Source organism: Camelus ferus, chromosome 34 (genome assembly GCF_009834535.1).
Source record: "Camelus ferus isolate YT-003-E chromosome 34, BCGSAC_Cfer_1.0, whole genome shotgun sequence".
Classification (NCBI taxonomy): domain Eukaryota; kingdom Metazoa; phylum Chordata; class Mammalia; order Artiodactyla; family Camelidae; genus Camelus; species Camelus ferus.
The window spans coordinates 19754987-19778588 of NC_045729.1; the positions used below are offsets into that span (position 1 = coordinate 19754987).

The 23602-nt window shown below is 37.1% G+C and overlaps 1 protein-coding gene across 19 annotated transcripts in view; it reads left to right on the plus strand.

Moving 5' to 3' along the window:
• WNK1 (WNK lysine deficient protein kinase 1) overlaps positions 1-23602 on the plus strand; it is a 118946-nt gene that overhangs the window by 46276 nt on the left and 49068 nt on the right. For 18 of the 19 annotated variants that reach the window (XM_032472811.1, XM_032472814.1, XM_032472819.1 and 15 more), the window contains exons 2-4: positions 3109-3281; positions 12030-12250; positions 14267-14424. In XM_032472811.1, coding sequence (XP_032328702.1) covers positions 3109-3281; positions 12030-12250; positions 14267-14424 — 552 coding nt within the window. Of the gene's footprint in view, positions 1-3108; positions 3282-12029; positions 12251-14266; positions 14425-21627; positions 22390-23602 lie in introns of those variants that run through there. The other variant, XM_032472829.1, reaches the window with a different exon arrangement.

The following is a 23602-nucleotide window of genomic DNA, read 5'->3' on the forward strand; positions in this document are numbered from 1 at the left end:
TATATACACAATGGAATACTACTCAGCCATAAAAAATAAAATAATGCCATTTGCAGCAACATGGATAGACCTGGAAATTGTCATTCTGAGCGAAGTAAGTCAGAAAGAGAAAGAAAAATACCATATGATACTGCTTATAAATGAAATCTTTGAAAAAGGACACAAATGAACTTACACAAAATAGACATAGACTCACAGACATAGAGAACAAACGGGGTAAAAGGGGTGGGAAGGGGTAAAAGGGGTGGGAAGGGATAAATTGAGAATTCGAAATTTGCACCTTTTGGGGAGTGATGGAAATGTTATCTATCTTGATTGTGGTGGTGGTTTCATTGGTGTTTACATCTATCAAAATTCATCAAGTTGTATACATGAAATATGTGTAGTTTACTGTACAGGAATCATACCATAATACAGGTGTTAAAAAACTATACCAATTAAAGTATGGTGTGAGTGCAGGAATAGGCAGACCACTGGAATAGAATATAGAATCCAGAAATAGAGCTACACTCTGTGGAAAGGAAGGACTGTTCATCAAATGGTGTTGAGGTCATTGATTGATATAGAACAGAAGTAACAGCCAGCTGTTCTTACCCAATGAAGTAAATTCCACAACAAATAAATTCCCAAATGTGGCAAACAAAACAAATTTATGTTTTAAAAAGGAAAAATACGTGGTCTCAATGTCTGGAAAAATTACTGAAGACATAAACCCACCTATCACAAAGGAAAAGATACATGAATTGAACTACAGTGAAGTAAAAACATCTGTAACTCAAAAGATACCATGAACAAGGTGAAAATATAAACTACAAGAGAAAAGATGTTTGTAACTCATAAAACTAATAAGGGGTTTGTATGTAGAATATATTAAAAACTCCTACAAATAAATAAAGCAACAGTTCCTTGCAGAGGAGGAATCTAAAGCAGTCTGCAAAGAAAACAGTTTCTTATACTTTTTATTGACTCTGAAAATGTACACTAAGCAACAGGATATGATTTTACACCCATCAAATTGACAAAAGTTAATGTCTGATAATACCAGTTACTGGTGACCATGTGCAGCAGTGGGAACTTTCATAAAAGGCCATCGGGAAATTTAAATTGGTACTGCCCTTTTGAAAAGCAATTTGTTGATACTTGTGATGACTGAAGTTGCCTAGTCTCTGTGACCCAGCAATTCTGCTAGCATGTGTCCTAATAGGTGTACTTTATATTTTTTGTGCCCCAGAAGACTGGTGTAGGCTAGAATAATGTTTTAGTCCATATAATAAAATACAAGGGATAATGATGGAAACAAATTATATTAAAATAGTTGTCAGAACATTTTATATTTGTGATTTAGTATGCATTATTGGTGTATATTAATAAGATCTACTGGAGGACCTAAGAGTTATCATAATTTCAAAGTAATGACTAGTGTGGTAATTTGAAATAATCTGCAACCATTATTAAGTCATAGGAAAAGATCTAGGTCTGTTGGTGACAAATCACAGGTACTGCTGAATGCTATTAGGTGCATATATTCATAATTGAAGGAAATATTAAATTTCAGTTCAAGGTTAATGACAAATAAAGGTATGTCATCACACACATTCACAAACCTACCTTAAGGCTATTTGTAGGCCCCAAGTTAAGAGCCTGTGTCCTAGAGATTAACATTGCAACACCACTGTCGTAATGTAGTGGTAAAAAAATGGAGAACAGCTTGGAAATTGATCAGTAGGAAATTTTATATAAATTGTGATGTATTCAGACATGTGATATGCATAACAGTGATAGTGAAGCTGAGTTACAATAATACGGTAGATGTCTTGTAATGTCTCCTTGTACCATCATGAGTGATTTCAAACAATATTGAGTGAAAAAAAGCCAACTTCCAAATAGTGCATGCTGTTTAATGCCTTTTTATGGAATCTTAACATTTCATATAAAATCTCTATGGGAATGGTATATCCAGTCAAGGTAGTAGTGGTTATTCAAGGGTGAGGAATAGTGATGGGAAGGGCCATCTAGTTACATAGAAGGGTTTAAATTATATCTTTAATGTTTAATTATTAACTGTATCATAGACACACTATGTTATTGTATGCCTGGAATATTTTGTTAAAATATATATTACATGTTTTGATAGAATATTAATATGGCAGATAGTTTCAATTTTAATTTGCAGGACAGTACAGTTTGTATATATGGGACCTTGTCAAGGGAAGAACAGATTAAGTGCTTTTCTCCAGTTCATCCCAGATAAGAAGTGAATTAACCTATTAAGTGCCAGGCACTTTAAACACGTGCTAGAAACATACCTAGTAGATTATTTAATTCCTACAACAGTCCTGTGAGGTGAAGGTATATGTAGTCATTCCTCAATATTACTAGGGGGTAGGGGAAATTGGTTCCAGGACCCCACCCTCCACTACTGTGGATTCCAAAATCCGAGGATGCTCAAGTCCCTTTTATAAAATGGCATAGTATTTGCAATCCTCCCATATACATTAAATCATCTCTAGATTACTCATAATACAATATAAATGCTAGTAACTAGTGACCAGCATGTGGGCAAACTTTCAAATTTTGCTTTATGGAGTTTTCTGGAATCCCACCTTCCCCTCATTTTTGATTTGTGCTTTGCTGAATCCACAGATGCAGAACTCATGGTTACAGAGGGCTTGACTGTATTCATGAAGGAATTTTTACTCAGAGCAAAAAGACAGAACTGGAATTTACATTTAGAGCTCACCCATACTTGTTTCATGTTATTAAATTGCATATCTCTATCATTAGGTGACTTATTTTGGAAGTGGTAAATTAACTGCCCCTATAAAATGTGCCTGTATCTGAAGTACACGTTAACAGTAAAGATACTAAAATAATCTCAAGCATAATTGAGAGTTTTCTTAAATACACTTTAGCCTGTTCTCACACCTCATAACAGGCTGATGAAGTTATTAGTAACTTCAGTGTTAGGATGTTTTATTTTCACACTGTTAGTCATTATAATTTGGTACATGTTTAGTATCTAAATTTAACTGTGTGACTTATTTTATTATTTTAAAGCACATCCTCTTTAAAAATGCAAATCTAATTCTGCTTGCTTTTTGATTTTAGGATCGAAAGTTAACAAAGTCTGAGAGGCAGAGATTTAAAGAAGAGGCAGAAATGTTAAAGGGTCTTCAGCATCCCAATATTGTTCGATTCTACGACTCCTGGGAATCCACAGTGAAGGGAAAGAAGTGCATTGTTTTGGTGACTGAACTTATGACGTCTGGAACACTTAAAACGTGAGTTCATCAGTATTACAAATCTGACCAAGAAGTGTGAGAGAAATTGAATTTTCTTATTTATCAGTTATTCATTCTGCTGTAAGCATACTAAGGAGGGAACAGTCACTCCAAACGTTACTATATTAGCACATTTTCCTGCCCCACAATGTCCTCTGGCATATAAAGTGGTTTGATAATTATGTATTGTTAAGTATAAAAATGAGAAGTTACTGCAGAATAAACCTAGTTAAATCTTGGTGATTGGCATTTCTAAAACTGGCTAAGAGATCAGAAATTAAATGACAAGGTAGCCCTCTAGTGGTTAAAATGAAGTTGAAGCTTATTGGACAAGCTTTACCCATTTGTTCTTTTTTTTTAAACATTTTTTATTGAGTTATAGGCAATGTGTCAAATTATGTACATTATATACAATATTGTGTCAAATTCCAGTGTAGAGCACACTTTTTCACTTATACATGAACATGCATATATTAATTGTCACTTTTTTTTCGCTGTGAGCTACCACAAGTTCTTGTATATATTTCTCTGTGCTATACAGTACAGTCTTGTTTATCTGTTCTACAGTTTGAAGTCCCAGTCTGTCCCTTCCCACCCCCTCTCCCCCTTGGCAACCACAAGTTTTTATTCTATGTCTGTGAGTCTGTTTCTGTTTTGTATGTATGTATGTATGTATGTATGTATGTATGTATGTATGTATGTATTTTTTAAGATTCCACTTATGAGCGATCTCATGTGGTATTTTTCTTTCTCTTTCTGGCTTACTTCACTTAGAATGACATTCTCCAGGGACATCCATATTACTGCAAATGGCGTTATGTTGTCAGTTTTTATGGCTGAATAGTATTCCATTGTGTAAATACACCACATCTTCTTTATCCAGTCATCTGTTGATGGACATTTAGGCTGTTTCCATGTCTTGGCTATTGTAAATAGTGCTGCTATGAACATTGGGGTGCAGATGTCTTTTTGCAGTAGGGTTCCTTCTGGGTATATGCCCAGGAGTGGGATTGCTGGGTCATATGGTAAGTCTATTCCTAGTCTTTTGAGGAATCTCCATACTGTTTTCCACAGTGGCTGCACCAAACTGCATTCCCACCAGCAGTGTAGGAGAGTTCCCTTTTCTCCATTTGTCATTTGTGGACTTCTGAATGATGGCCATTCTGACTGGTATGAGGTGATACCTCATTGTAGTTTTGATTTGCATTTCTCTGATAATTAGTGATATTGAGCATTTTTTCATGTGCCTATGGATCATTTGTATTTCTTCCTTGGAGAATTGCTTGTTTAGGTCTTCTGCCCATTTTTGGATTGGGTTGTTTGTTTTTTTCTTATTAAGTCAAATGAGCTGCTTATATATTCTAGAGATCAAGCCTTTGTCGATTTCATTTGCAAAAATTTTCTCCCATTCTGTAGGTTGTCGTTTTGTTTTACTTACGGTTTCCTTGGCTGTGCAGAAGCTTGTAAGTTTAATTAGGTCCCATTTTTTTATTCTTGCTTTTATTTCTATTGCTTGGGTACACTGCCCTAGGAGAACATTTTTGAGATGTATGCCAGATAATGTTTTGCCTATATTTTCTTCTAGGAGATTTATTGTATCTTGTCTTATGTTTAAGTCTTTGATCCATCTTGAGTTTATTTTTGTGTATGATGTAAGGGAGTGTTCTAGCTTTATTGCTTTACGTGCTGCTGTCCAGTTTTCCCAACACCATTTGCTGAAGAGACTGTCTTTATTCCATTGTATATTCTTGCCTCCTTTGTCAAAGATGAGTTGACCAAAAGTTTGTGGGTTCATTTCTGGGCTCTCTGTTCTGTTCCATTGGTCCATGTGTCTGTTTTTGTACCAATACCATGTTGTTTTGATTATGGTAGCTCTATAGTATTGTCTGAAGTCTGGGAGAGTTGTTCCTCCAGCCTCTTTCTTTTTCTTCAGTAATACTTTGGCAATTCTAGGTCTTTTGTGGTTCCATATAAATTTTATTATGATTTGTTGCAGTTCTGTGAAATATGTCTTGGGTAGTTTGATAGGGATTGCATTAAATCTGTAGATTGCCTTGGGCATTGTGACCATTTTAACATTATTTGTTCTTCCAATCCAGGATCATGGGATATCTTTCCATTTTTTTAAGTCTTCTTTAATTTCCTTAATCAGTGTTTTATAGTTTTCCATGTATAAGTCTTTCACCTCCTTGGTTAGATTTATTCCTAGGTATTTTATTACTTTGGGTGTTATTTTAAAGGGGATTGTTTCTTTACTTTCCTTTTCTGTTGATTCATCGTTAGTGTAAAGAAATACAACTGATTTTTGAACGTTAATCTTGTAACCTGCTATACCTTGCTGAATTCTTCGATTATTTCTAGTAGTTTTTGTGTGGCCCTTTTAGGGTTTTCTGCTTATAGTAACACTTTTACCTCTTCTTTTCCAATATGGATCCCTTTTATTTCTCTCTCTTGCCTGATTGCTGTGGCTAGGGCTTCCAAGACTATGTTGAATAGGAGTGGTGATAGTGGGCAGCCTTGTCTTGTCCCAGATTTTAGTGGGAAGCTTTTGAGTTTTTCACCATTGAGCACTATGCTGGCTGTAGGTTTGTCATATATAGCTTTTACTATGTTGAGATATGTTCCCTCTATACCCACTTTGGTGAGAGTTTTTATCATAAATGGGTGTTGAATTTTATCAAATGCTTTTTCTGCGTCTATTGAGATGATCATGTGGTTTTTGTCCTTTCTCTTGTTGATGTGATGTATTACATTGATTGATTTGCATATGTTGAACCACCCTTGTGTCCCTGGTATGAACCCCATTTGATCATGATGTATAATCTTTTTTATGTGCTGTTGGATTCTATTTGCTAATATTTTGGTAAGGATTTTGCATCTGTGTTCATCAGTGATATTGGTCTGTAATTCTTTTTTGGTTGGTGTCTTTGCCTGGTTTTGGTATCAGGGTGATGGTGGCTTCATAGGGTGAGTTTGGGAGTATTCCCTCCTTTTCAGTCTTCTGGAAGAGTTTGAGAAGGACTGGTATGAGTTCTTTGTATGTTTGGTAGAATTCCCCAGTGAAGCTGTCTGGACCTGGACTTTTATCTGTAGGAAGGTTACCCATTTATTCTATTACCTTGTATTGGGCAGTTTTTGCTACATCTGTGCAAATATTGGATTAAATGCAAATTGTATTGTGACATTTATCGCTAGATGATTTCATTTCCCACAGCATCAGAAATTGAAGCCAAAACAAAGAGTTTTAAGTAAGAGTTAAACAGTTTAAGTTATAGTCAGAGTCCCGTATCTCTCAGAGTATCTGTACTCAGAGAGGAAACTAGTATAAATTATATGGTGTAGATTTCTTGTGGAGGAATTAGATTGTTAATTTTTAATTTAGAGATAATTTTTTATCTCTGTAATATTCTTTATTACTTTCTTTAGTTAATGCTACTGAACTAATTAATCCCAAATCTTTGAAACATAGTCTTTTACCTCCTAGATGTAGTCATTTGCGTGTGCTTTTGGAGGCTCATAATTAACATGTTGAAAAGCAACAGGTTGTTTCCCCCCTGCAAATTCTAATTTCCCCACCTGACCTTTCTAGTATTTATGATAGCACTTTTATCCTAGTCATCCAGGCTTCTTGTCATTCACATGTCTGTTTCTTTCCCTAGACTGTGCTCCCTAGCACTATGCCTGAAACAAGTAAATGTTTGAATGAATTAAGGAAAATTGTCTGGTAGTAGTTGTATGTATATCTGCATCTTGAGATTCTTTTTCTGGTTTGAATACTTAGTGGATTGTCACTAGTCTGTCAGGCATACCCTGTAAGAGTACCCTACAATAGCTTACTTCCTTTAAAAACTATATTGAGGGGCTTTGGAAGGGCCTCCCCCACCAACAAACTAAAATGTAGAATATAATAAAAGCTTTTTCACTCTGTATCCAAGCTTCAAAAAAAGGAAGGAAAGAAAGGATAACCTCAAGATAGAAGGTGAAGAAGAGGTTTCCTAAAGCCAAAACCGGAGATATTGCTCTGGCAGTCTATTTGGATTTCACACTTCATGTGGAGCTTGAGGATTGAATACTAGGTTTTAATGTCCCTATCAGGACAAAAGGCCTTAGAACTCAGTAGAAGAGGGAGCGGGAACTTAGTCTGTGTCAAAGAAACTGAATTTTCCATGAAAAGGAAGACCTCTGCACCTCAGCCAGTGAAAGCTACCAGGAATTTTGCTTTCTGCCCAGGATGAGAGGGGAGAGCCTATGAAAAATAGAAATCTCAGCCGAGGTCATATGTAGATAGCTCTGTAATGTAAATTTATGCTACCTGCTTGGTGCAGGAAACCTAAGGCAAGGATTGGACATTGTAATTGGTCCAGAACCCAACAAAAACTCACAGGGACATTTTCACACTTCACTGGTCACAGTATCCATGGACAAAACAGTCCCCAGTGAAGGTGACCTCACAATTAAATTAGAAATCACACCAGTAAATAATAAAGATACAACTGGGAAAAGCACTACAGGAATGAAAGATAATACAGGTAATTGTGAAAGTGATTATAAAATATGTGACTATAAAAGTGTGTGAATGATTTTTAAAGTATATAAGCATATAACATGAGAAAAGAAGGGCTAGAAACCACAATGAAGGAATGAACTCCATCAAAAAAGTCCAGGTATAATTAGACAAAAATTAAAAGAACTTCTAGAAATAAGGGTAAATTGTTAAAATGAAAACTTTAGTGGTTAAGTTAAACAGCAGACTAGATTGAATTGACAAAAATAAATATGAAGAAATCAGAAAGAAAAAAGATGGAAAATATGAAAAAGAAGTTGAGACATGGAAAATACATTAGATTTAATTATCATTCTGAAAGGAAAGAATCAAGAGAATGAGAACAGTATTTGAGAAGAGGATGGCTCTGACAGGGTGTGTATATAGTCCTAAACAAGTAGATTTAAAACAAATTTGTATTCATACCTGGAAGAATACAAAACAATTAGAAACACTTGGTAGCATGTGGAGAGGCAAACAGGGCAAAAGGGATGGGAATTAGTTCTAGAATATATGCTTTTTGGACCTTTTGAGTTTCTACCTTTGTTCCACGTGTCTGTAAATACTTAAATTGAAACAAACAAACATCCATGTCTGGAAAATAAGATGGGAAGTTATGAGGTAGAAAATTCAGTTCATCAGGTAGAAATAAAGTTAGATTTTTCTTAAAAATTGAAGTGAGATTCATGTAACAAAATTAACCTTTTTAAAGTATACAATTCCGTGGCATTTAATACATTTACAGTTTTGTGTAACCACATCTATCAAGTTCCTAAACATTTTCATCACCTTAAGAGAACACTCCACATTCCCCTCCCTATGCAGTGTATTTACTCTCTGACTGCACGTGATCTAAGTTCTTAGGCATTTTCTTTTACGTTTAAAGTTCTTTTTTCCTCATCACTGTCTGTTTCACTTTCTGCGCCTCAGAGCAGAGAGAACTCCAAAACTCAACAACATTAAAAGCAAATAATTCAAAATGGGTGAAGGACTTAAATAGACATTTCTCCAGAGAAGATATACAAATAACCAATACACACATGAAAAGATGCTCAGTATCACTAGTCAGTAAGGAGACATAAATCAAAAACCACAATGAGACACCACCTTACACCTTTTAGAGTGACTGTTGCCAAAAAGACAAAAGATAAATGCTGCGGAGAAAAGGGAACCCTTGTGCACTGTTGAAGGGAATGTGAATTGGTATAGCCACTACGGAAAACAGTATGGGGGCTGCTCAGAAAATTAAAAATAGAACTACTGTATGATCCAGCAATTTCACTTGCGGGTATTTATCCTAAGAAAAGAAAAACACGAACTCGAAAAGATAATATGTGTCCCCATGTTCATTGCAGCACTGTTTACAATAGCCAAGATGTGAAAGCAACCTAAACGTCCATTGATGGATGGATGGATAAGGAAAACGTGCTGCATATATCTGCATTGGAATTATTCAGCCATAAAGAAGAAAATCTTGCAAAAAAAAAACATGGATGGATCCTTGAGGGCATTGTACTAAGTGAAATAAGTCCGACAAAGATAAATATCATGTGATCTCACTTATATATGGAATCTAAAGACAGAAACAAAACCAAAACAAACTAACCACCAACTAACAAAAGCTGAACTCAGAGGTCTAGAGAACAGATTGGTCATTGCCAGGGGCAGGGGCAGGGTGTTGCAAAATGGGTGAAGGTGGACAAGAGGTACGAACTTCCAATTGTAAAATAAGTTAAGTCCTGAAAATGTAACGTGCAGTATGGTGCCTATAGTTAATAATACTGTGCTGTATATTTGGAAGTTGCGTATTGAGTAGATCTTAAAAGTTCTCATCATAAGAAAAGAATTTGTAGCCTTGTGATGGTGGATGTTAACTAGACTTACAGTGACCATTTCACAATATATACACATTTTGAATCATTATATTGTATACCTAAAACTAATATAATGTTATATGTCAATTATATCTCAATAAAAAATAATAGATTTACTGCATGGTCCAACAATTTAACTTCTGGATGTATACCCAGAAGAATTGAAAGCAGAGTCTTAAAGAGATATTTGTACACCCATGTTTATAGCAGCATTATTCTTAATAGCTAAAAGGTAGACACAACGTAAGTGTTCATCAGTGGAATAATAAATAAGCAAAATGTAGTATAATGTATGTACAGTGGAATATTTTTCTGCCCTAAAAGGGAAGGAAATTGTGGCATATGCTACAACATGAATGAACCTTAGGGACGTTATGCTGCCTGCCAGTCACAAAAGGATAAATACTCTATGCTTCCACTTACATGAGGAACTTAGAGTTGTCAGATTTATACAGCAAGTAAGATGGTGGTTTCCAGGGCCTGAGGGGAAGGGGAAATGGAGAGTTATTGTTTTTAATGGGTACAGAGTTTCAGTTTTACAAGATGATAAGAGTTCTGGAGATGGATGATGGTGATGATTGCACAATAATATGAATATGCTTAATACCACTTAACATGGTAAATTTCTTGTGTTTTATCATAATTTTTTAGTTGGGGGGGGCGGAATCCAGTGTGTTGAGTTTTCTCAAAAAATAGAGCAGAAGAATCAGTGTCTAATTCATTTTTTGAAGCCAGCATAACACCAGTACCAAAATCTCAGATATTATAGCAAAAGAAATTAATAAAGCAAGGTCCCTCATGAATATAGATGCAAAAATCCTTTACAGAATAATAACAAATTGGATTCCAGCAGTCACAATACATCAGTACCAAATAGGGTTTATCCCAGGATCATAAAGTTGGTTTAACACAGAATGAATCAGTGTTGCTCACCACATTAAGAGAATAAAAGAAAAAAACCCATATGATCATTTCAATACATGTGAAAAAAGTATTTCACAATTCAACATGTATTCCTTACTAAAAACTCTTAGCAAACTAGGAATGGTAGGAAACTTCATTGAACTGGTAAAAGCATCCATGAAAAAACTGATAGCTAACATCACACTTAATGGCTTCCCCTAAGATTAGGACCCAGATGCCTGCTTTCCCTGCTTATGTTCAGTGTTGTTCTAGAGGGCCCACCCACTGCACAAAGCGGGGAAACTAGCAAAAGGCATAAAGATCGGAAAGGAAGAAACAAAACTCCCTGTCTGCAGATTAAGTAATTGTTTACATAGAAAAGCCCAGTGGTTCTAAACAAATTTAGTAAGGTCATAAGATACAAGGTTAATAGGCAATCATCTGATATATTTTATATACTTTATAAGTAGCACCTGCACTCAATTCCCAAACTTCATCTTCCCTGCGGCGGATAGCATCAGAAGTCTCTGTTCTGTTCTTTTAGCATTAGCTGGGCTGCTTGGAATCTGCTTCACATACACATATTAAAGAGGTCGACCAGAGATTTGGGCAGAGTGAATATGCAGAATTTGGGGCTCCCCTTCTATACCTCCTTTCTGGGATTACCCCCTTTATTTTCTAGATCTCTGCTGTCCAACAGAACTTTCTGCAGTGATGAAAATGTCCTCTAATTTGTGCTGTCCAAAATGGTAGCTACTTGCCACATACAGTTGTTGAGCACTTGAAATGTGACTAGTGCAACTGGGAAATGAGTTTTTATTTTAATTAATCCACTTGTAAATAGAAATGTTCACTTCTGGATGTTCTGTGGCATAGGCTGGCCCTGTAGGAAGTTCTGCTGGCCAATGCTGTCCTGCATGCTGCAGTTGTCTCAATCTCCGTCCTCATTCTCAGTCCTCACCGCGGACCAGTGCTTTCCCTTTTCCCTGGTGTGCACTCCCTTCCAGTTCATGCCTGATTTTGATTGCTCTCCAGAGCCTTCAAGTGGTTGTTTTGCGTGTGTATGTGTGTGTGTGTGTGTGTGTGTGTGTGTGTGTTTTACTAGAGTTTATAATTACATCTGCATCTGTAAACAGAGTTGCTCCACCGTTGACCAGAAGTTGAACTCTACCCCTGTTAAATCATTTTAGTAGTGATCTAATTTTAAGGAATGTATTTTTGGTGCTTAATTATCAGAATTTGCCTTGTCAACCACTTAGTATCCTTTCCCCTTTATCCTTACTAAAAGTAGCACTAACCTAAGGTTACTGAATCTTAATATTCTAAATTTGATATTCCTGTCTCAGATATGCTAGAATTTAATGGAATTTTTCAAAGCAGTAAATGCATATCACTGATAACCTGTTTGGTGTACTTCACCTTTTCTAGGTACCTGAAAAGGTTTAAAGTGATGAAGATCAAAGTTCTGAGAAGCTGGTGCCGTCAGATTCTTAAAGGACTTCAGTTTCTTCATACTCGAACTCCACCTATTATTCACCGGGATCTGAAGTGTGACAATATCTTTATCACTGGCCCTACGGGCTCAGTTAAGATTGGAGACCTGGGTCTGGCAACCTTAAAGCGGGCTTCTTTTGCCAAGAGTGTGATAGGTATGTTTCAGATGTACCTTGCGATCTAACTGGCTTTCTGACATTCCTTTTACTTGGAAACCTGACACTGTCAGAGCTTTTATTGCCTGAAATAAACCTTCAAAAATTCATAGCTTGAACCCAGAAAGTGATGTGGAGTTCTCTATATTTGTGTCTTGAGAATCACCTTGAAGACTAGCATTGCTTTGTAAAGTTATATGAAGAGAAGTAACGTGAACTTTGTTGACAAAACCTTATATAACTATCAACCTTATTGGGTCATTTTGTTGATATTTAGTATTATATAGTTACTTACATAACCGATGCAGTGTGTTACTTTCCCCATAGAAGAAATTGAATTTATATGTAGTTTTGTTTCTTAAAAAGTCTGTTGGATATATGTGTATTCAAAAATATCTGCCTGTAAAACTTTATTTTTAAATGTAAAAGTATGACAGTACACTGTCAACGTTTTTCTTACCCGTGTTCTTTAGAAGTTAAATCTAAAACAGTTTTCAGCCTCACTACTATTTCGACACTTTGGGTTGGACAGTTCTTTGCTATAAGGACTGGCTTGTGCATTCATTGTAAGATGACCTAGCAGCGTCCCTGGTCTCTCCTCACCAGATGCCAGTAGCACACCCCTTGTTCACTTCCCCTGAGTTATTACAACCAAAAATGTCTCTAGACGTTGCTAGATGTCCCCTGTGGGGCAAATCACACCCTGGTGAGAATCTCTGGTTTACAGAACAAGGCTGTCCTTTCAGTCTTTAACTGTAAGTTAGAGAGTTGCAACTTGAAAAATAATTTAATGCTTATTACTTTGATTAACCCTCTTGAAGAGGGTATGACAGTTTGAAAACTTGAAATCTTCACGAACACTCTACTCTCCCCAAGAGGTGACAAGGACAATAACAAGAAAACCATTCATTTTTAAGTGAGCCAGAATCCTGTGTTTTAATAAGAAAAGCATAGAACACCAGTAATTTGCACATCCTTATACAGTGATGTTCTCCTTGGGAAAAGTGTTATTTAAAGCTGAATTTCCATTTTGCCTTCCCTACAAGAAACATTTCTTTGTCTTTTTGGCATCTTAAAAAATCTCCGGCCCAAGAGAGTTTTTTTTCCCCTTCTTTCTTTTTTGTTTAAACTGCAGTGTGTAAGCCTGTTCTTAGCAATGTCCTGTCATTTGAGGTATCTGGACTTGATTCCTTTGGAAACAGTGGGACCTCGTGTGTAGGAGCACACAGCCTGTCCATAGTTCAGTCTGGGAGCTCAAGCACACAGTGAACTGTGTGTGCGTGTCTGCAGGCTGCTCTTGCCGCACTCTTGTCTCTGGGCGGCCTGGGCGCTGCGGGCCAGGTGGATGTGTGTGAGGGGACGGGCTCTGGTGAGCGGCCTGTACAGACAGACTTTACTGTTTTAAAAACAGAACATCAGCCTTTTTACTGCAAGGCCGCCTTAGAAGTGAAATTGATCAGATGGTGCATTAATGGCAAGAGACTAGCTACAAGTGTTAACCTTACAGCCGCCAAACAGCAGGGGGCAGACAAGGGTTTTGATCTTTTTTAACCCTTCGGCCTGTCTCACATGTAGTTACTGTTATACCTACTTTATTCCTTGCTAGTTGCTTACCTTTTCCTTCCATCCGTTTTCAGCATGAGTTATATCGGTTTATCTTTTATGCAAGGCTCCGTTTTGACATTGTATAACAGTAATCCATTTGAAAAATAGTAACACTTGATCCTGTTCCAGTTTTTCGTAAAGGACTTGCAGTGAAAGATCTGTAACATATTTGATGGAACAGACTAAGATTTCTTTCCTCTCCCGCCACCATCTACCTACTTTTCTTCTTTGATTCCCATTTTCTCTCTCTCTCCCTCCTTCCCTCTCTTTTCTCTGTCTCTCTCTTTTCCTCCTTCCACTTTCTTCTCACAGGCCAACTCCCCTTCTGCTCCACCCACCTTCCCTCCCTTCCGATGAATAATGTCTGCAGCTTCTCCTCGCATTGAGTCTGAATCATTCTTTTAATTTAAGGTACCCCAGAGTTCATGGCCCCTGAGATGTATGAAGAGAAATATGATGAATCCGTTGATGTTTATGCTTTTGGGATGTGCATGCTTGAGATGGCCACGTCTGAATACCCTTACTCAGAGTGCCAAAATGCTGCGCAGATCTACCGTCGAGTGACAAGTGTAAGTCTTCTCCTAACTGGTGATCTTAGGTCATATCTAAGAAGTTGGGTAACATCAAACCATGCAGAAGGAAACAATGGTAGAAGGCATCACCTCTCATCTGTTTTGTGTGCGTGTCTCTCTCTCTTCTGATAAGAACACTGGTCAGATTGTGTTAAGTGTCCATGCCACTCCAGGTTGACCTCATCCTGAATAATACATGCAGTGTTCCTGTTTCCAAATAAGCTTCCATTCTGAGATGCTGAGAGTTAGAACTTTGACATATCTTTTGAGGGGGGACACAGTTCAACCTGTAACAGTTCATGAGTTCACCCAACAAATATTTAAGTCTCTATTATGTTCCAGGCTTCTTTCTAGATCCTAGGTATCAAATAGTATTGTTAATTAACAAATCTCTGTGTCTCAAGAGCTTATTACTATACAAAGGGGAACAAACAAGTAAACCGGACAGTTAGTTACCATAGGGTATAAAAGCATTTATTCTTGGGACAGCGCTTAACAAATGCCTGATCGTTAAATACTTGTTTACAGTATTGTGTTTGTAGCACAGTATGTGGCACATTGTAGGCACTCAGTGATGTTTTGAAGAATAAATGATTCAGTTAAAGGAATCCCAAATATAAGTTAAATACTATGTAAGTTTGGGAGACTTGAATTACCCTGCAAAATAAGGTCACTTCTGAAATACTAAAAATTATCATACTAAAATGAAATTGAATAGTAGCAAGTAGAAACTGATACACTTTGTATGTGTACATATGCAATACATTTTGTAGGATAGGAAAAACTGGTACAAATAGAGCAGAAAATAGTAACTTTAATAGTAGAAAGAGTCAAAATTCCAGGACTAGAAAGTCATTTGAAAAGTCATTTGTTCACATGCTCTTCCATCAGTTCTCAAATCACTGTTTTGATCTTTGCTTTGCAAAGTGCAGTCCCTACAACCAGCAGAGCTGGCATCCTAGCATACCTTGTTAAAAATGCAAAATTCTGACCTCATCCCAGACGGATTGAGTCAAAACCAGCATTTTACAGGATCCAAAGATGATTCATGTGTACATTAAGTTTAAGAAGGGGGAGCTGGAACACTGATCACCTCAGCTCCCTTTCAGTTCTATATGCCTTATTTTTGGTTAAATAAATTAAAAGTAGGCTAAGTAATGTAACACCAAACATTATTTAAATAAATTTTCCTTCCATCATTTATGGAACCTTTTTACTAGCAATGTAAGTAACCAAAGTGACTTAGATTTAGCCCTATTTTATTGCATTTTTTTCTGCCTTACTCAAGGAGTTGCTTTTGAAAAAAGCAAAATAGTAAGTCAAGGTATAGAAAATATGGATTAAAAAGCTTGAGGAGTGAATTCACTTGGAACTGTATTAAAATCCTGGGTTTCTAAGGGCACCACAGGCACTCACTTGCTCTTTATTTTTTTCTCTCAGCTGTGAAAATTTAGTTCTGTATTGTCTACAATCCATTATTCTGTCCTGTCAATTATTATATTATCTGGGAAATGCTGTCTTGATTTCGCCGACCTCCATTCCCATATTCTGGCTTCCAATGAAGAATGAAAAGGGCTGTGTCCTTTTTAAATCTTTTTAATTTTTCTAAGGTTTTGGGTGCTGAGACCAATGTGTGGGCAATTTAAGTAAGTACCTAGATTATACAATAATTTATGTAATTATATAAGCAATAGTGATGACTCTATTGAAACGCACCCTGAAGTACAGTGCTTTCTTTTAAGTTTGCTTTGGTTGTAAATTTAACTAGTTTTTTAAAAGTATATGTCAGCATTAGTCTGCCAAATGACTGCACATTTATTAAGGAGACATGTTTGGTTATCCATTGAGAGGTGGGGCGATCATCAGACTCCCTCATGCAGACTGCCCTCTGCCACTCCAGATTCCTGGTCTCCACCCCAGACCTACACATCCCATGTTAGTAGTCAGTGAACCGCCCCCTCCTAAACATGCAGGGCCTTCTGTGGGTTTGGCATTGTCTTAGAAATGGGATACAAAGAAGAGTGTTTCACAGCTCTGGATTACCTTTTTTAGATCTGAAGGTCACAGAACGCTAGTCAGTTGAACCATAAGCTCTAGTTCTTAGTTTTCTTTTAAATTAAACAATTATTCACTTATTTAACAGTGATTAATTAAGTATCTTCTACGTGCCAGTTTAGGGTTACAGCAGTGAATCAGATATATGCTTCAGTGTTCTTTCAGGGAGGGGAACATTGAGGTAGTAATTACAATAAAGCACATGGATTTTTATAGACATGATGAAGTAGGGGATTTTGATCTCCTTGAGAGCTTCAAAGACAGTATTCCTGAGAAAGTATGTTTAGACTGAGAACTTAGTTGACCTTTGACAGGGATGCTAAGGAAATCTGTGTGAGGAATGAGCCAGTAAGTAGCCTCAGTCTTCTGGCGCTCTACCAGAAATAATTCTAGAATTCCCCATTCTACCCTCCGGTTTCTTGGAGAAAGTCATGCCAATATTATTCCCTCTTCAGTGTTCTTCTCATACTCAACCTCTCATAGTAATACTGATGTCAACCCCACCCCCCCCGCCGCTGTTAGAACTGAGCCTCTGGAGGACAGGTGTTTTCTCCCTCTGTAGATCAGTTCACTACTACATGTCTGCACCTTGCAGTAGTACAACTGCCATGTAAATAGCAGACGATAGTGGTGTATATATTAACAAATGTACACCCTGTGTGCCAGACACTGCATTAAACACTTTGCACATGTTACATAATTTAGTTCTTCCAACAACTTTGGCAGGGGGCGGTTTACTATTACTGTTATCAACACTTCATAACTATGTAGTGTGAAGCCCAGGATGGGTAGCCCATGGCTACATAAGAGTTATTTGTTGTTCTCTTATTCTGATCCCAGGTCCCCCTGCTCATATCAGAATGCTATACTGAATCCATAAATGTTTATTACAGTGTCAGTCTGTCCTGAGGGGTAAATGTAGATGGGTTTAATGATTACATTCTCTGGTACATTGATAATAAACTGTTGTGTGTCATTGTTCTGTACATGTATTTCTTTCAGGTCTCTACTTTAAGTGTTCCTTGCTCAGAGAGGCCTTCCCCGCCCATCCATCTAAAACAGTCTTAAGTTTGCACACACCCTTACTTATGGTTTTATTTCCTTCGTGGCTTTTATCACAGCTTTACAGTATTTATCTAAAGCCCCAATCAATATAAATTTTGTGGGTCGTTCGTTTTATTTGACTTGTTCTTGGCTGTATTCCTAGTGCTTGGAGACTGGCAGGTAACAGGCACTCAGTCAGTATTTGTGAAATGAATACATGAACATAGAACTGTAGGGCGTGAAACACAATTTTATGTTGCCTGGGGAGTAAATGGGCTCTGGAGTTGGGTCTCTTTGAGTTCAAATCCCAGCGCTGTCATTTCCTGTCTTGTGTACCTGGGGCAAGTTAATTAACTTCTCTGAGCCTAAACTGTTACGGAGGTCACATGGGAAACATGCCTACCATGCAGTGAGCAGTCAGTACTTACTAGGCACTGCCACTGTTGTCACTAACGTCATTGTGGCATGCTGCGTAGTGAGATAAGTTGTCTCTTGTTCTGTTCTTCTATCTAGTGATGTTCAACAATCAGCAGTGATTAAATAAAATGTGTTTAATGAACTTAAAGGAAAGTTTTACATGTGCACACAGGAGCTAACATTTATTTATAATCTTGTTTCTTGCCAGTCACCTTGCAAAGTGCTTCACATATGCTGTCTTATTTTAATCTTTTATATTCTGGTAAGTAAATGTCTTCATTTCACAGGTGAGAAAATAGGTTCAGAGGTTAAGCATTTTGCTCAAGGACATGAAGGAAAAATAATAATAATAATAAAATCAGAAATCAAATGTCTCTAACATAACACTAATACAAACCTTAAATTTTTTTCCCTCTGCTTGTTTTTGTTTAACTTTTTTTCCTTTAGACCTCCAGGGGAAACGAATCTGCGAGTAAAGAATTTAGAGTACATGGGTAGCATAAGTTGAAGACTCATATCACAGGTTTGAGCCCCTTTATAAAGGGTTCGTGATCCCTGTTTAGAGGAGAAAAACTTAAGTTATCTTGAAAATTTCTGCCATTGGTAATGAAAAGTTCCAAATAAGAGTCCTCGTGTACTTAGCACAACTTTTGTCTGCTATTAGAAGGACAGAAACCACAGTAAGCAGTGACGTCAGTCTGTTCTGCGGAGGATAGTGCACTTGAGGCTGGAGCAGTACACGGGCTCCCCTGTATCCAGGGGGTAATGAGCCTTGGAGAATAATGAGGTCAGCTAATTTCCTTGGACAGAGCTGGTTGGATTTGGTAGGAAGTTTGAAGAGGCTTGTTTTCCAATGGGATCATAAAGTATGTTCAAATTCCTGTAAACTAATGGTTCATACCAGTAAGAATCTGGCTGAATCCAGCCTCATAACAACCAAGTTAGAAATAATGGGGATTTTTAATTACTTTGTTTGTGTAATTTGACTTTGTCACTGATTGCTTTAGCCTTTGGATTGCAAGGCTTGAACATTCTGTCTGGGAAAAACAGAATTAAAGCAGTTGGGGTGAAATTCCTTTTGGTTTTTATATAACTGATTGCAATTCACCCTACTTTTTTACAGAAACAAGTGAAGCTGATTCCTGATTAGATAGGGTTTGAAAAGTTGAGGAAAACTTTGTATTTTTTTTTCTTTAGCAGCTGGAATTTTTTTGTGATATCCCAGAGTTCTAAATTCACTGCAGTTAGCTGAAATGATTCCTTTATAAATTTTATTCTCTTTCCATCCAATGAATGTGAATTATACATATAAGAGAAAACTTTGTGTATCAGGGTGTGTTAGGGACATTTTGCATGATTGTCAAAGTCATTCTAGTACTCTATTGTGATTTGATTAATATCAAAGGTTCTTAATCTTAATCAGGCCATCAGTCTTAAACCAGACAGTTCTGGGTATCATTCCCAATGTTTTAAGTGCTAAAGAAAAATTGTGAAATCTTTATTTTAGAATTTCTCAGAAAAGCTTATCCCAAATGAATGTTGATCTATAACTCACAAAATATTAGACTACAGAATAAAAACTGACAGTATATAGAGAGATGGTTTCTACTATATTTAAATAAATTATAGCAGCTTTCATTTCTTGATACCTTGTAAATAATTTATATTTACATATATGAATCTGGGAGATTGGTGCCTTCTCAATATAGATGATTTGAAGTACACCTTGAGAGAAGTGTTTGGACTCACCTGACTGAAAACGGGGGCAGTAGAAAGAGTATTCTTGTGAAAATGTGCACTGAGAGCTCAGTGAACAAGTAACCAGTTGACTGGAGTTGTCTGAGGGAGATAGAAGTAGAGAAGCAGGTGGAAGTTTGGCTGTGAGGGCTTTTCACCCCAGAGGAAGGAGATTAAAGCACTGAAACATGGGCCAGAAGTAACGTTGAACTAGACATTGTTGAACCTGGATTCTAGTTCTTGCTTTACCATTGACTAGGCCCTTACCTACTGGAATGTGCACTCTTTTATTCTAGGTGCTGAAGATAATGCAGTTTATCTAGCAGATGTCTGATAGGTACTAGACTAGATGCCTCAGAGATGTGAGTTGAAATAATTCTAACTTTGACATGGCATTGATCTCTCTGGCCTATAGTTGTCTCATTTGAACAAGTTGGGACTCTAACTCAGATTCTTTCTAGATCTGTGATCCTACGGCCATCTTGTAGATGTGAAGAACTATTAACCACAATGTGATACAAGTTAAATGATGTCAGATGATTAGCAATGGTTAAATTTCAGATGATTAGATGAAGCCAGATGATTGAGCCAGGCACAGTGTAAAATACAAATTGGAAAGAACAGAAACAGTGAGGCCCATCTTAAGCTGGTCTACACCTAAAGAGGACCCTGGACTTTGATGGTCACAATTGTTATGCCGAAGAAGCAGTGATTTTGAGAGGCAGCAAAGAAGCCAGTTTAAAAAACTTACATTGTCTGACCAGAGATCTTTGGCTGTTGGAGGGGCAGTAGGAATACTGGCAGCAGAACTATTTACTGGCTGCTTAAACATTTCTCTTTGTTTAAAGAGCTCATAGAGAATAATAGTACTAAATGCTGTGGGAGAAGAAGCATCCAAGAATGACAGCTGTTTCTATTCTGGATCATGGAAGTAATGATGGTACTATTGAAAGAAATGGAGGAAATCCAGAGAAAGGCACTGACTTTAAGAGGAAGAGGAATTAAGAGGTTAGACATGTTGACTGTTACTGTATGTGAATGGTATTTTTATTGTATATATTAGAAATTCTTTATTTTGATCTATAGAAAAGGCTGGTCTTCATAGATCTAGATAATTGTGTGTACATTATACTTCTGTCCAAAAAAAGCTACGTCATTTTTGGTTTTGTTTGTTGCACAGTAAAGTTTAAAAACCTACTCATATATTTATATCTGATGAACCCATGAGGCGGTGAACATGGTGTCTGTTGTCTAGCTCTTTCGTTTTCATTTAGCTAAGCATAGTCCTAAGCAGGCTTGCTCAGACACCAAAGTTAAAGGTAATGGTGGACTACATTGCTGTATTTCTGACCAATACCTGGCATCCTAGACTACTTACTTAGTGGTGATGAACTGTGTTGAGCCAGAGATCAGTGGCAACTACTCTGAGATAGCTTGTTAGGATTAATAGTCATCTCTGGTCCTTAGAGTAGAAGTGTCCCTACCAAACAGCTTCCAAGCCCTTACCTTATGCTGCTGTTACTGAGTAATTGAAGCCTTCGTACCCACTGTCTTGATGGGGATTCAGGCTTAGCAGATTACAAGGGGTAGCACTTTGTTCTGTTATCCATCATAACAGTACAGTAAACAGTGCTTTTTCTACCATCTTTGTTAATGCCATGAAGAAAAACCCTTCCTTAATCACTAAGATCAAAGCAGTAGTCATTTGGGTCCATGAGACCCTCCTGGCAAATGGAAATGCCTTTAGTTAGATATGCATATTGAGGCTTTTAATAATAGGAGGGAAGGGAGAAGGGTAAGTTCTTATCACGTCTGTGTACCTAATCACAGCTGTTTAATTTTTTTTAATGTACTACTAGGGAGTGGTAAGGTAGTTTACCTTAATGTCACCACTTTTAAAATTAGGTAAACAGAGGAACTGTTACACTCACTTTTCAAGTAAATTTAAGTAATATGGTCCAGGTCACACAGACTTGGTATATGAGAGGTTGAACTGGGAACCCAACTCTAGTATTGAGACTTCCTTGTTCAGTGTTCTTTTGGCTACATGTTCTGAGCTTACATGGCACCCACCCCTGCCCCCCAGGGTTGGCAGTTTATTTTTTAAAAAACAATGCCCCAGTTGTCCTATTTTCTTGTCCATCGTTTTTCTACATTTTGGTCATTGAATTCAGTCCCCATTTTCTTTTAAAAGCATAGTTTTAATACGATTAAAGGGAAGGGAGTGTTTAGATGAACAGATTTCTAGTGTAAGTTTTGATGTCGAGGGGGCAGAACCTGTAGACATCATGGGCGGAGCTTTGAGCAGGTAAAAATCTCATTCTGCTTGTCTAGGGCTCTATTGCTGCTGGAGGAGAAGCAGGAGGAACAGTAGCAGAATAGTTTCCGTGCTGTTCAGCATGTAGCTTTGTTTAAAGGGTCCATCTAGAACAAGCAGACTGCTGGCTGAGCAGAGCAAATCCATGTCTGAGAGTTGGGGAGGCATAGCTAGTGTTAAACAAGAAACCAGACTTCAGCCTGCTCTTGATGTCCGCCTTGCTTGTGCTGTGGGCTAATTTACATCTTACCCATTTCTCCCCATTTTCCTCTAACTGTAACAAGTCTGTTTTGCCTTTTCTGATGGATTTTACAAAGAAAGATTTTTGCTCAGTGTTTGTCATTATAAATTCTCATTGCTGCTGCTGCCCTCAAAAGGATTGTGTAAATGAGGTAGGTAAGAATTTTTAGTATATGCAAAAAGTATGTTGTAGCCATCTGGTGATAGGTGTGGAAAGTTCCAGTTAAAGTATTGAGATTGTTTTCTTCATAGTGCTTTTTAAAGTATTTTAATTCAGTTTTGTAGTTTGGTTAACTTATACAGCATTTTGTGTGAGGAAGGGGGCTCTTCTTAATTCTGAAGGGTTAGGAAAAGTTTTCCTTTTATGAAAGTATAAATGTTACCCTAGCACATTTGAAATTTAAGCTTTCAAGAAGCAAGTGCTGACAGTTTTTAAAAGCTAGAAGATTGAATCAGAGAATACTATATTATGACTCAACTTCTGTTTTTATTGTGAGTCACTTTTTTCCCTAGCAGATTATGTTGGCAAACCATAAGTTATATACAGTTGGCAGAAGAACTGAGTCTATAAAATGCATGTATGTTTTTGGTTTTTCTTAGTTTAAATCAAGCAACATTTTATAAATATTTATATCCAACTTTTGATGTGCCCATCGGTGGAGGGCACAATTGTTGGGTTGTTGTTTTTTGTTTTGTTTTGGGTTTTTTTGGGTACTCCATTTAAGATTGCACAAAAGTTGCCTTTTTTTTTTTTTAAGAGAATAGATACAACTTTATGTAACCCCTAAAGTTTCTTACATGGATATACATTAGCTGTTCAGGAGGTATTTTTGTTTAATGCAGAGAAACATGCTACTGTCCCATGTCAAAAAGCATAATATGGCACTGCTGCCTAAAGAGAAGCCCTGTGAATTACAGCGGTAATTAAGCAAGAATGTTCCTAGAGCTGGTAGGTTGCTAGCTCTGAAAGGATGAAGAGAGAGGGTATGTGCCTGTGACTTAATTTTTCTTCTTTGTGAAACATTAGCCCAATTTATCTTCCTTAGTGCTCTTTTTAGTGCTCTTTTCTGTTTTGTGTTTTTGAACCTTGTTCAGAACAGGTGAACAAAACTTTGCTTCTGCTGGTTGAAACAGGACTAGAATAGGACTGTGGGGCTGAATCAGGGGAGTATAGAAAAGAGGTGATGTTTGGAAGATTTTAAGGCTCTAAGTTGATCACCTTTGTTGAAATACTGAACTAAAAAGGAAAAAGGATGAAATACTGTCATTAAAACATTTTCTCATCATTACTTTGTTCTGTATGATGCTTAAAATCATGTTTTAGAATAATCTTAAACCAGCTTTCTAATTAAAAAAAAAGTATCA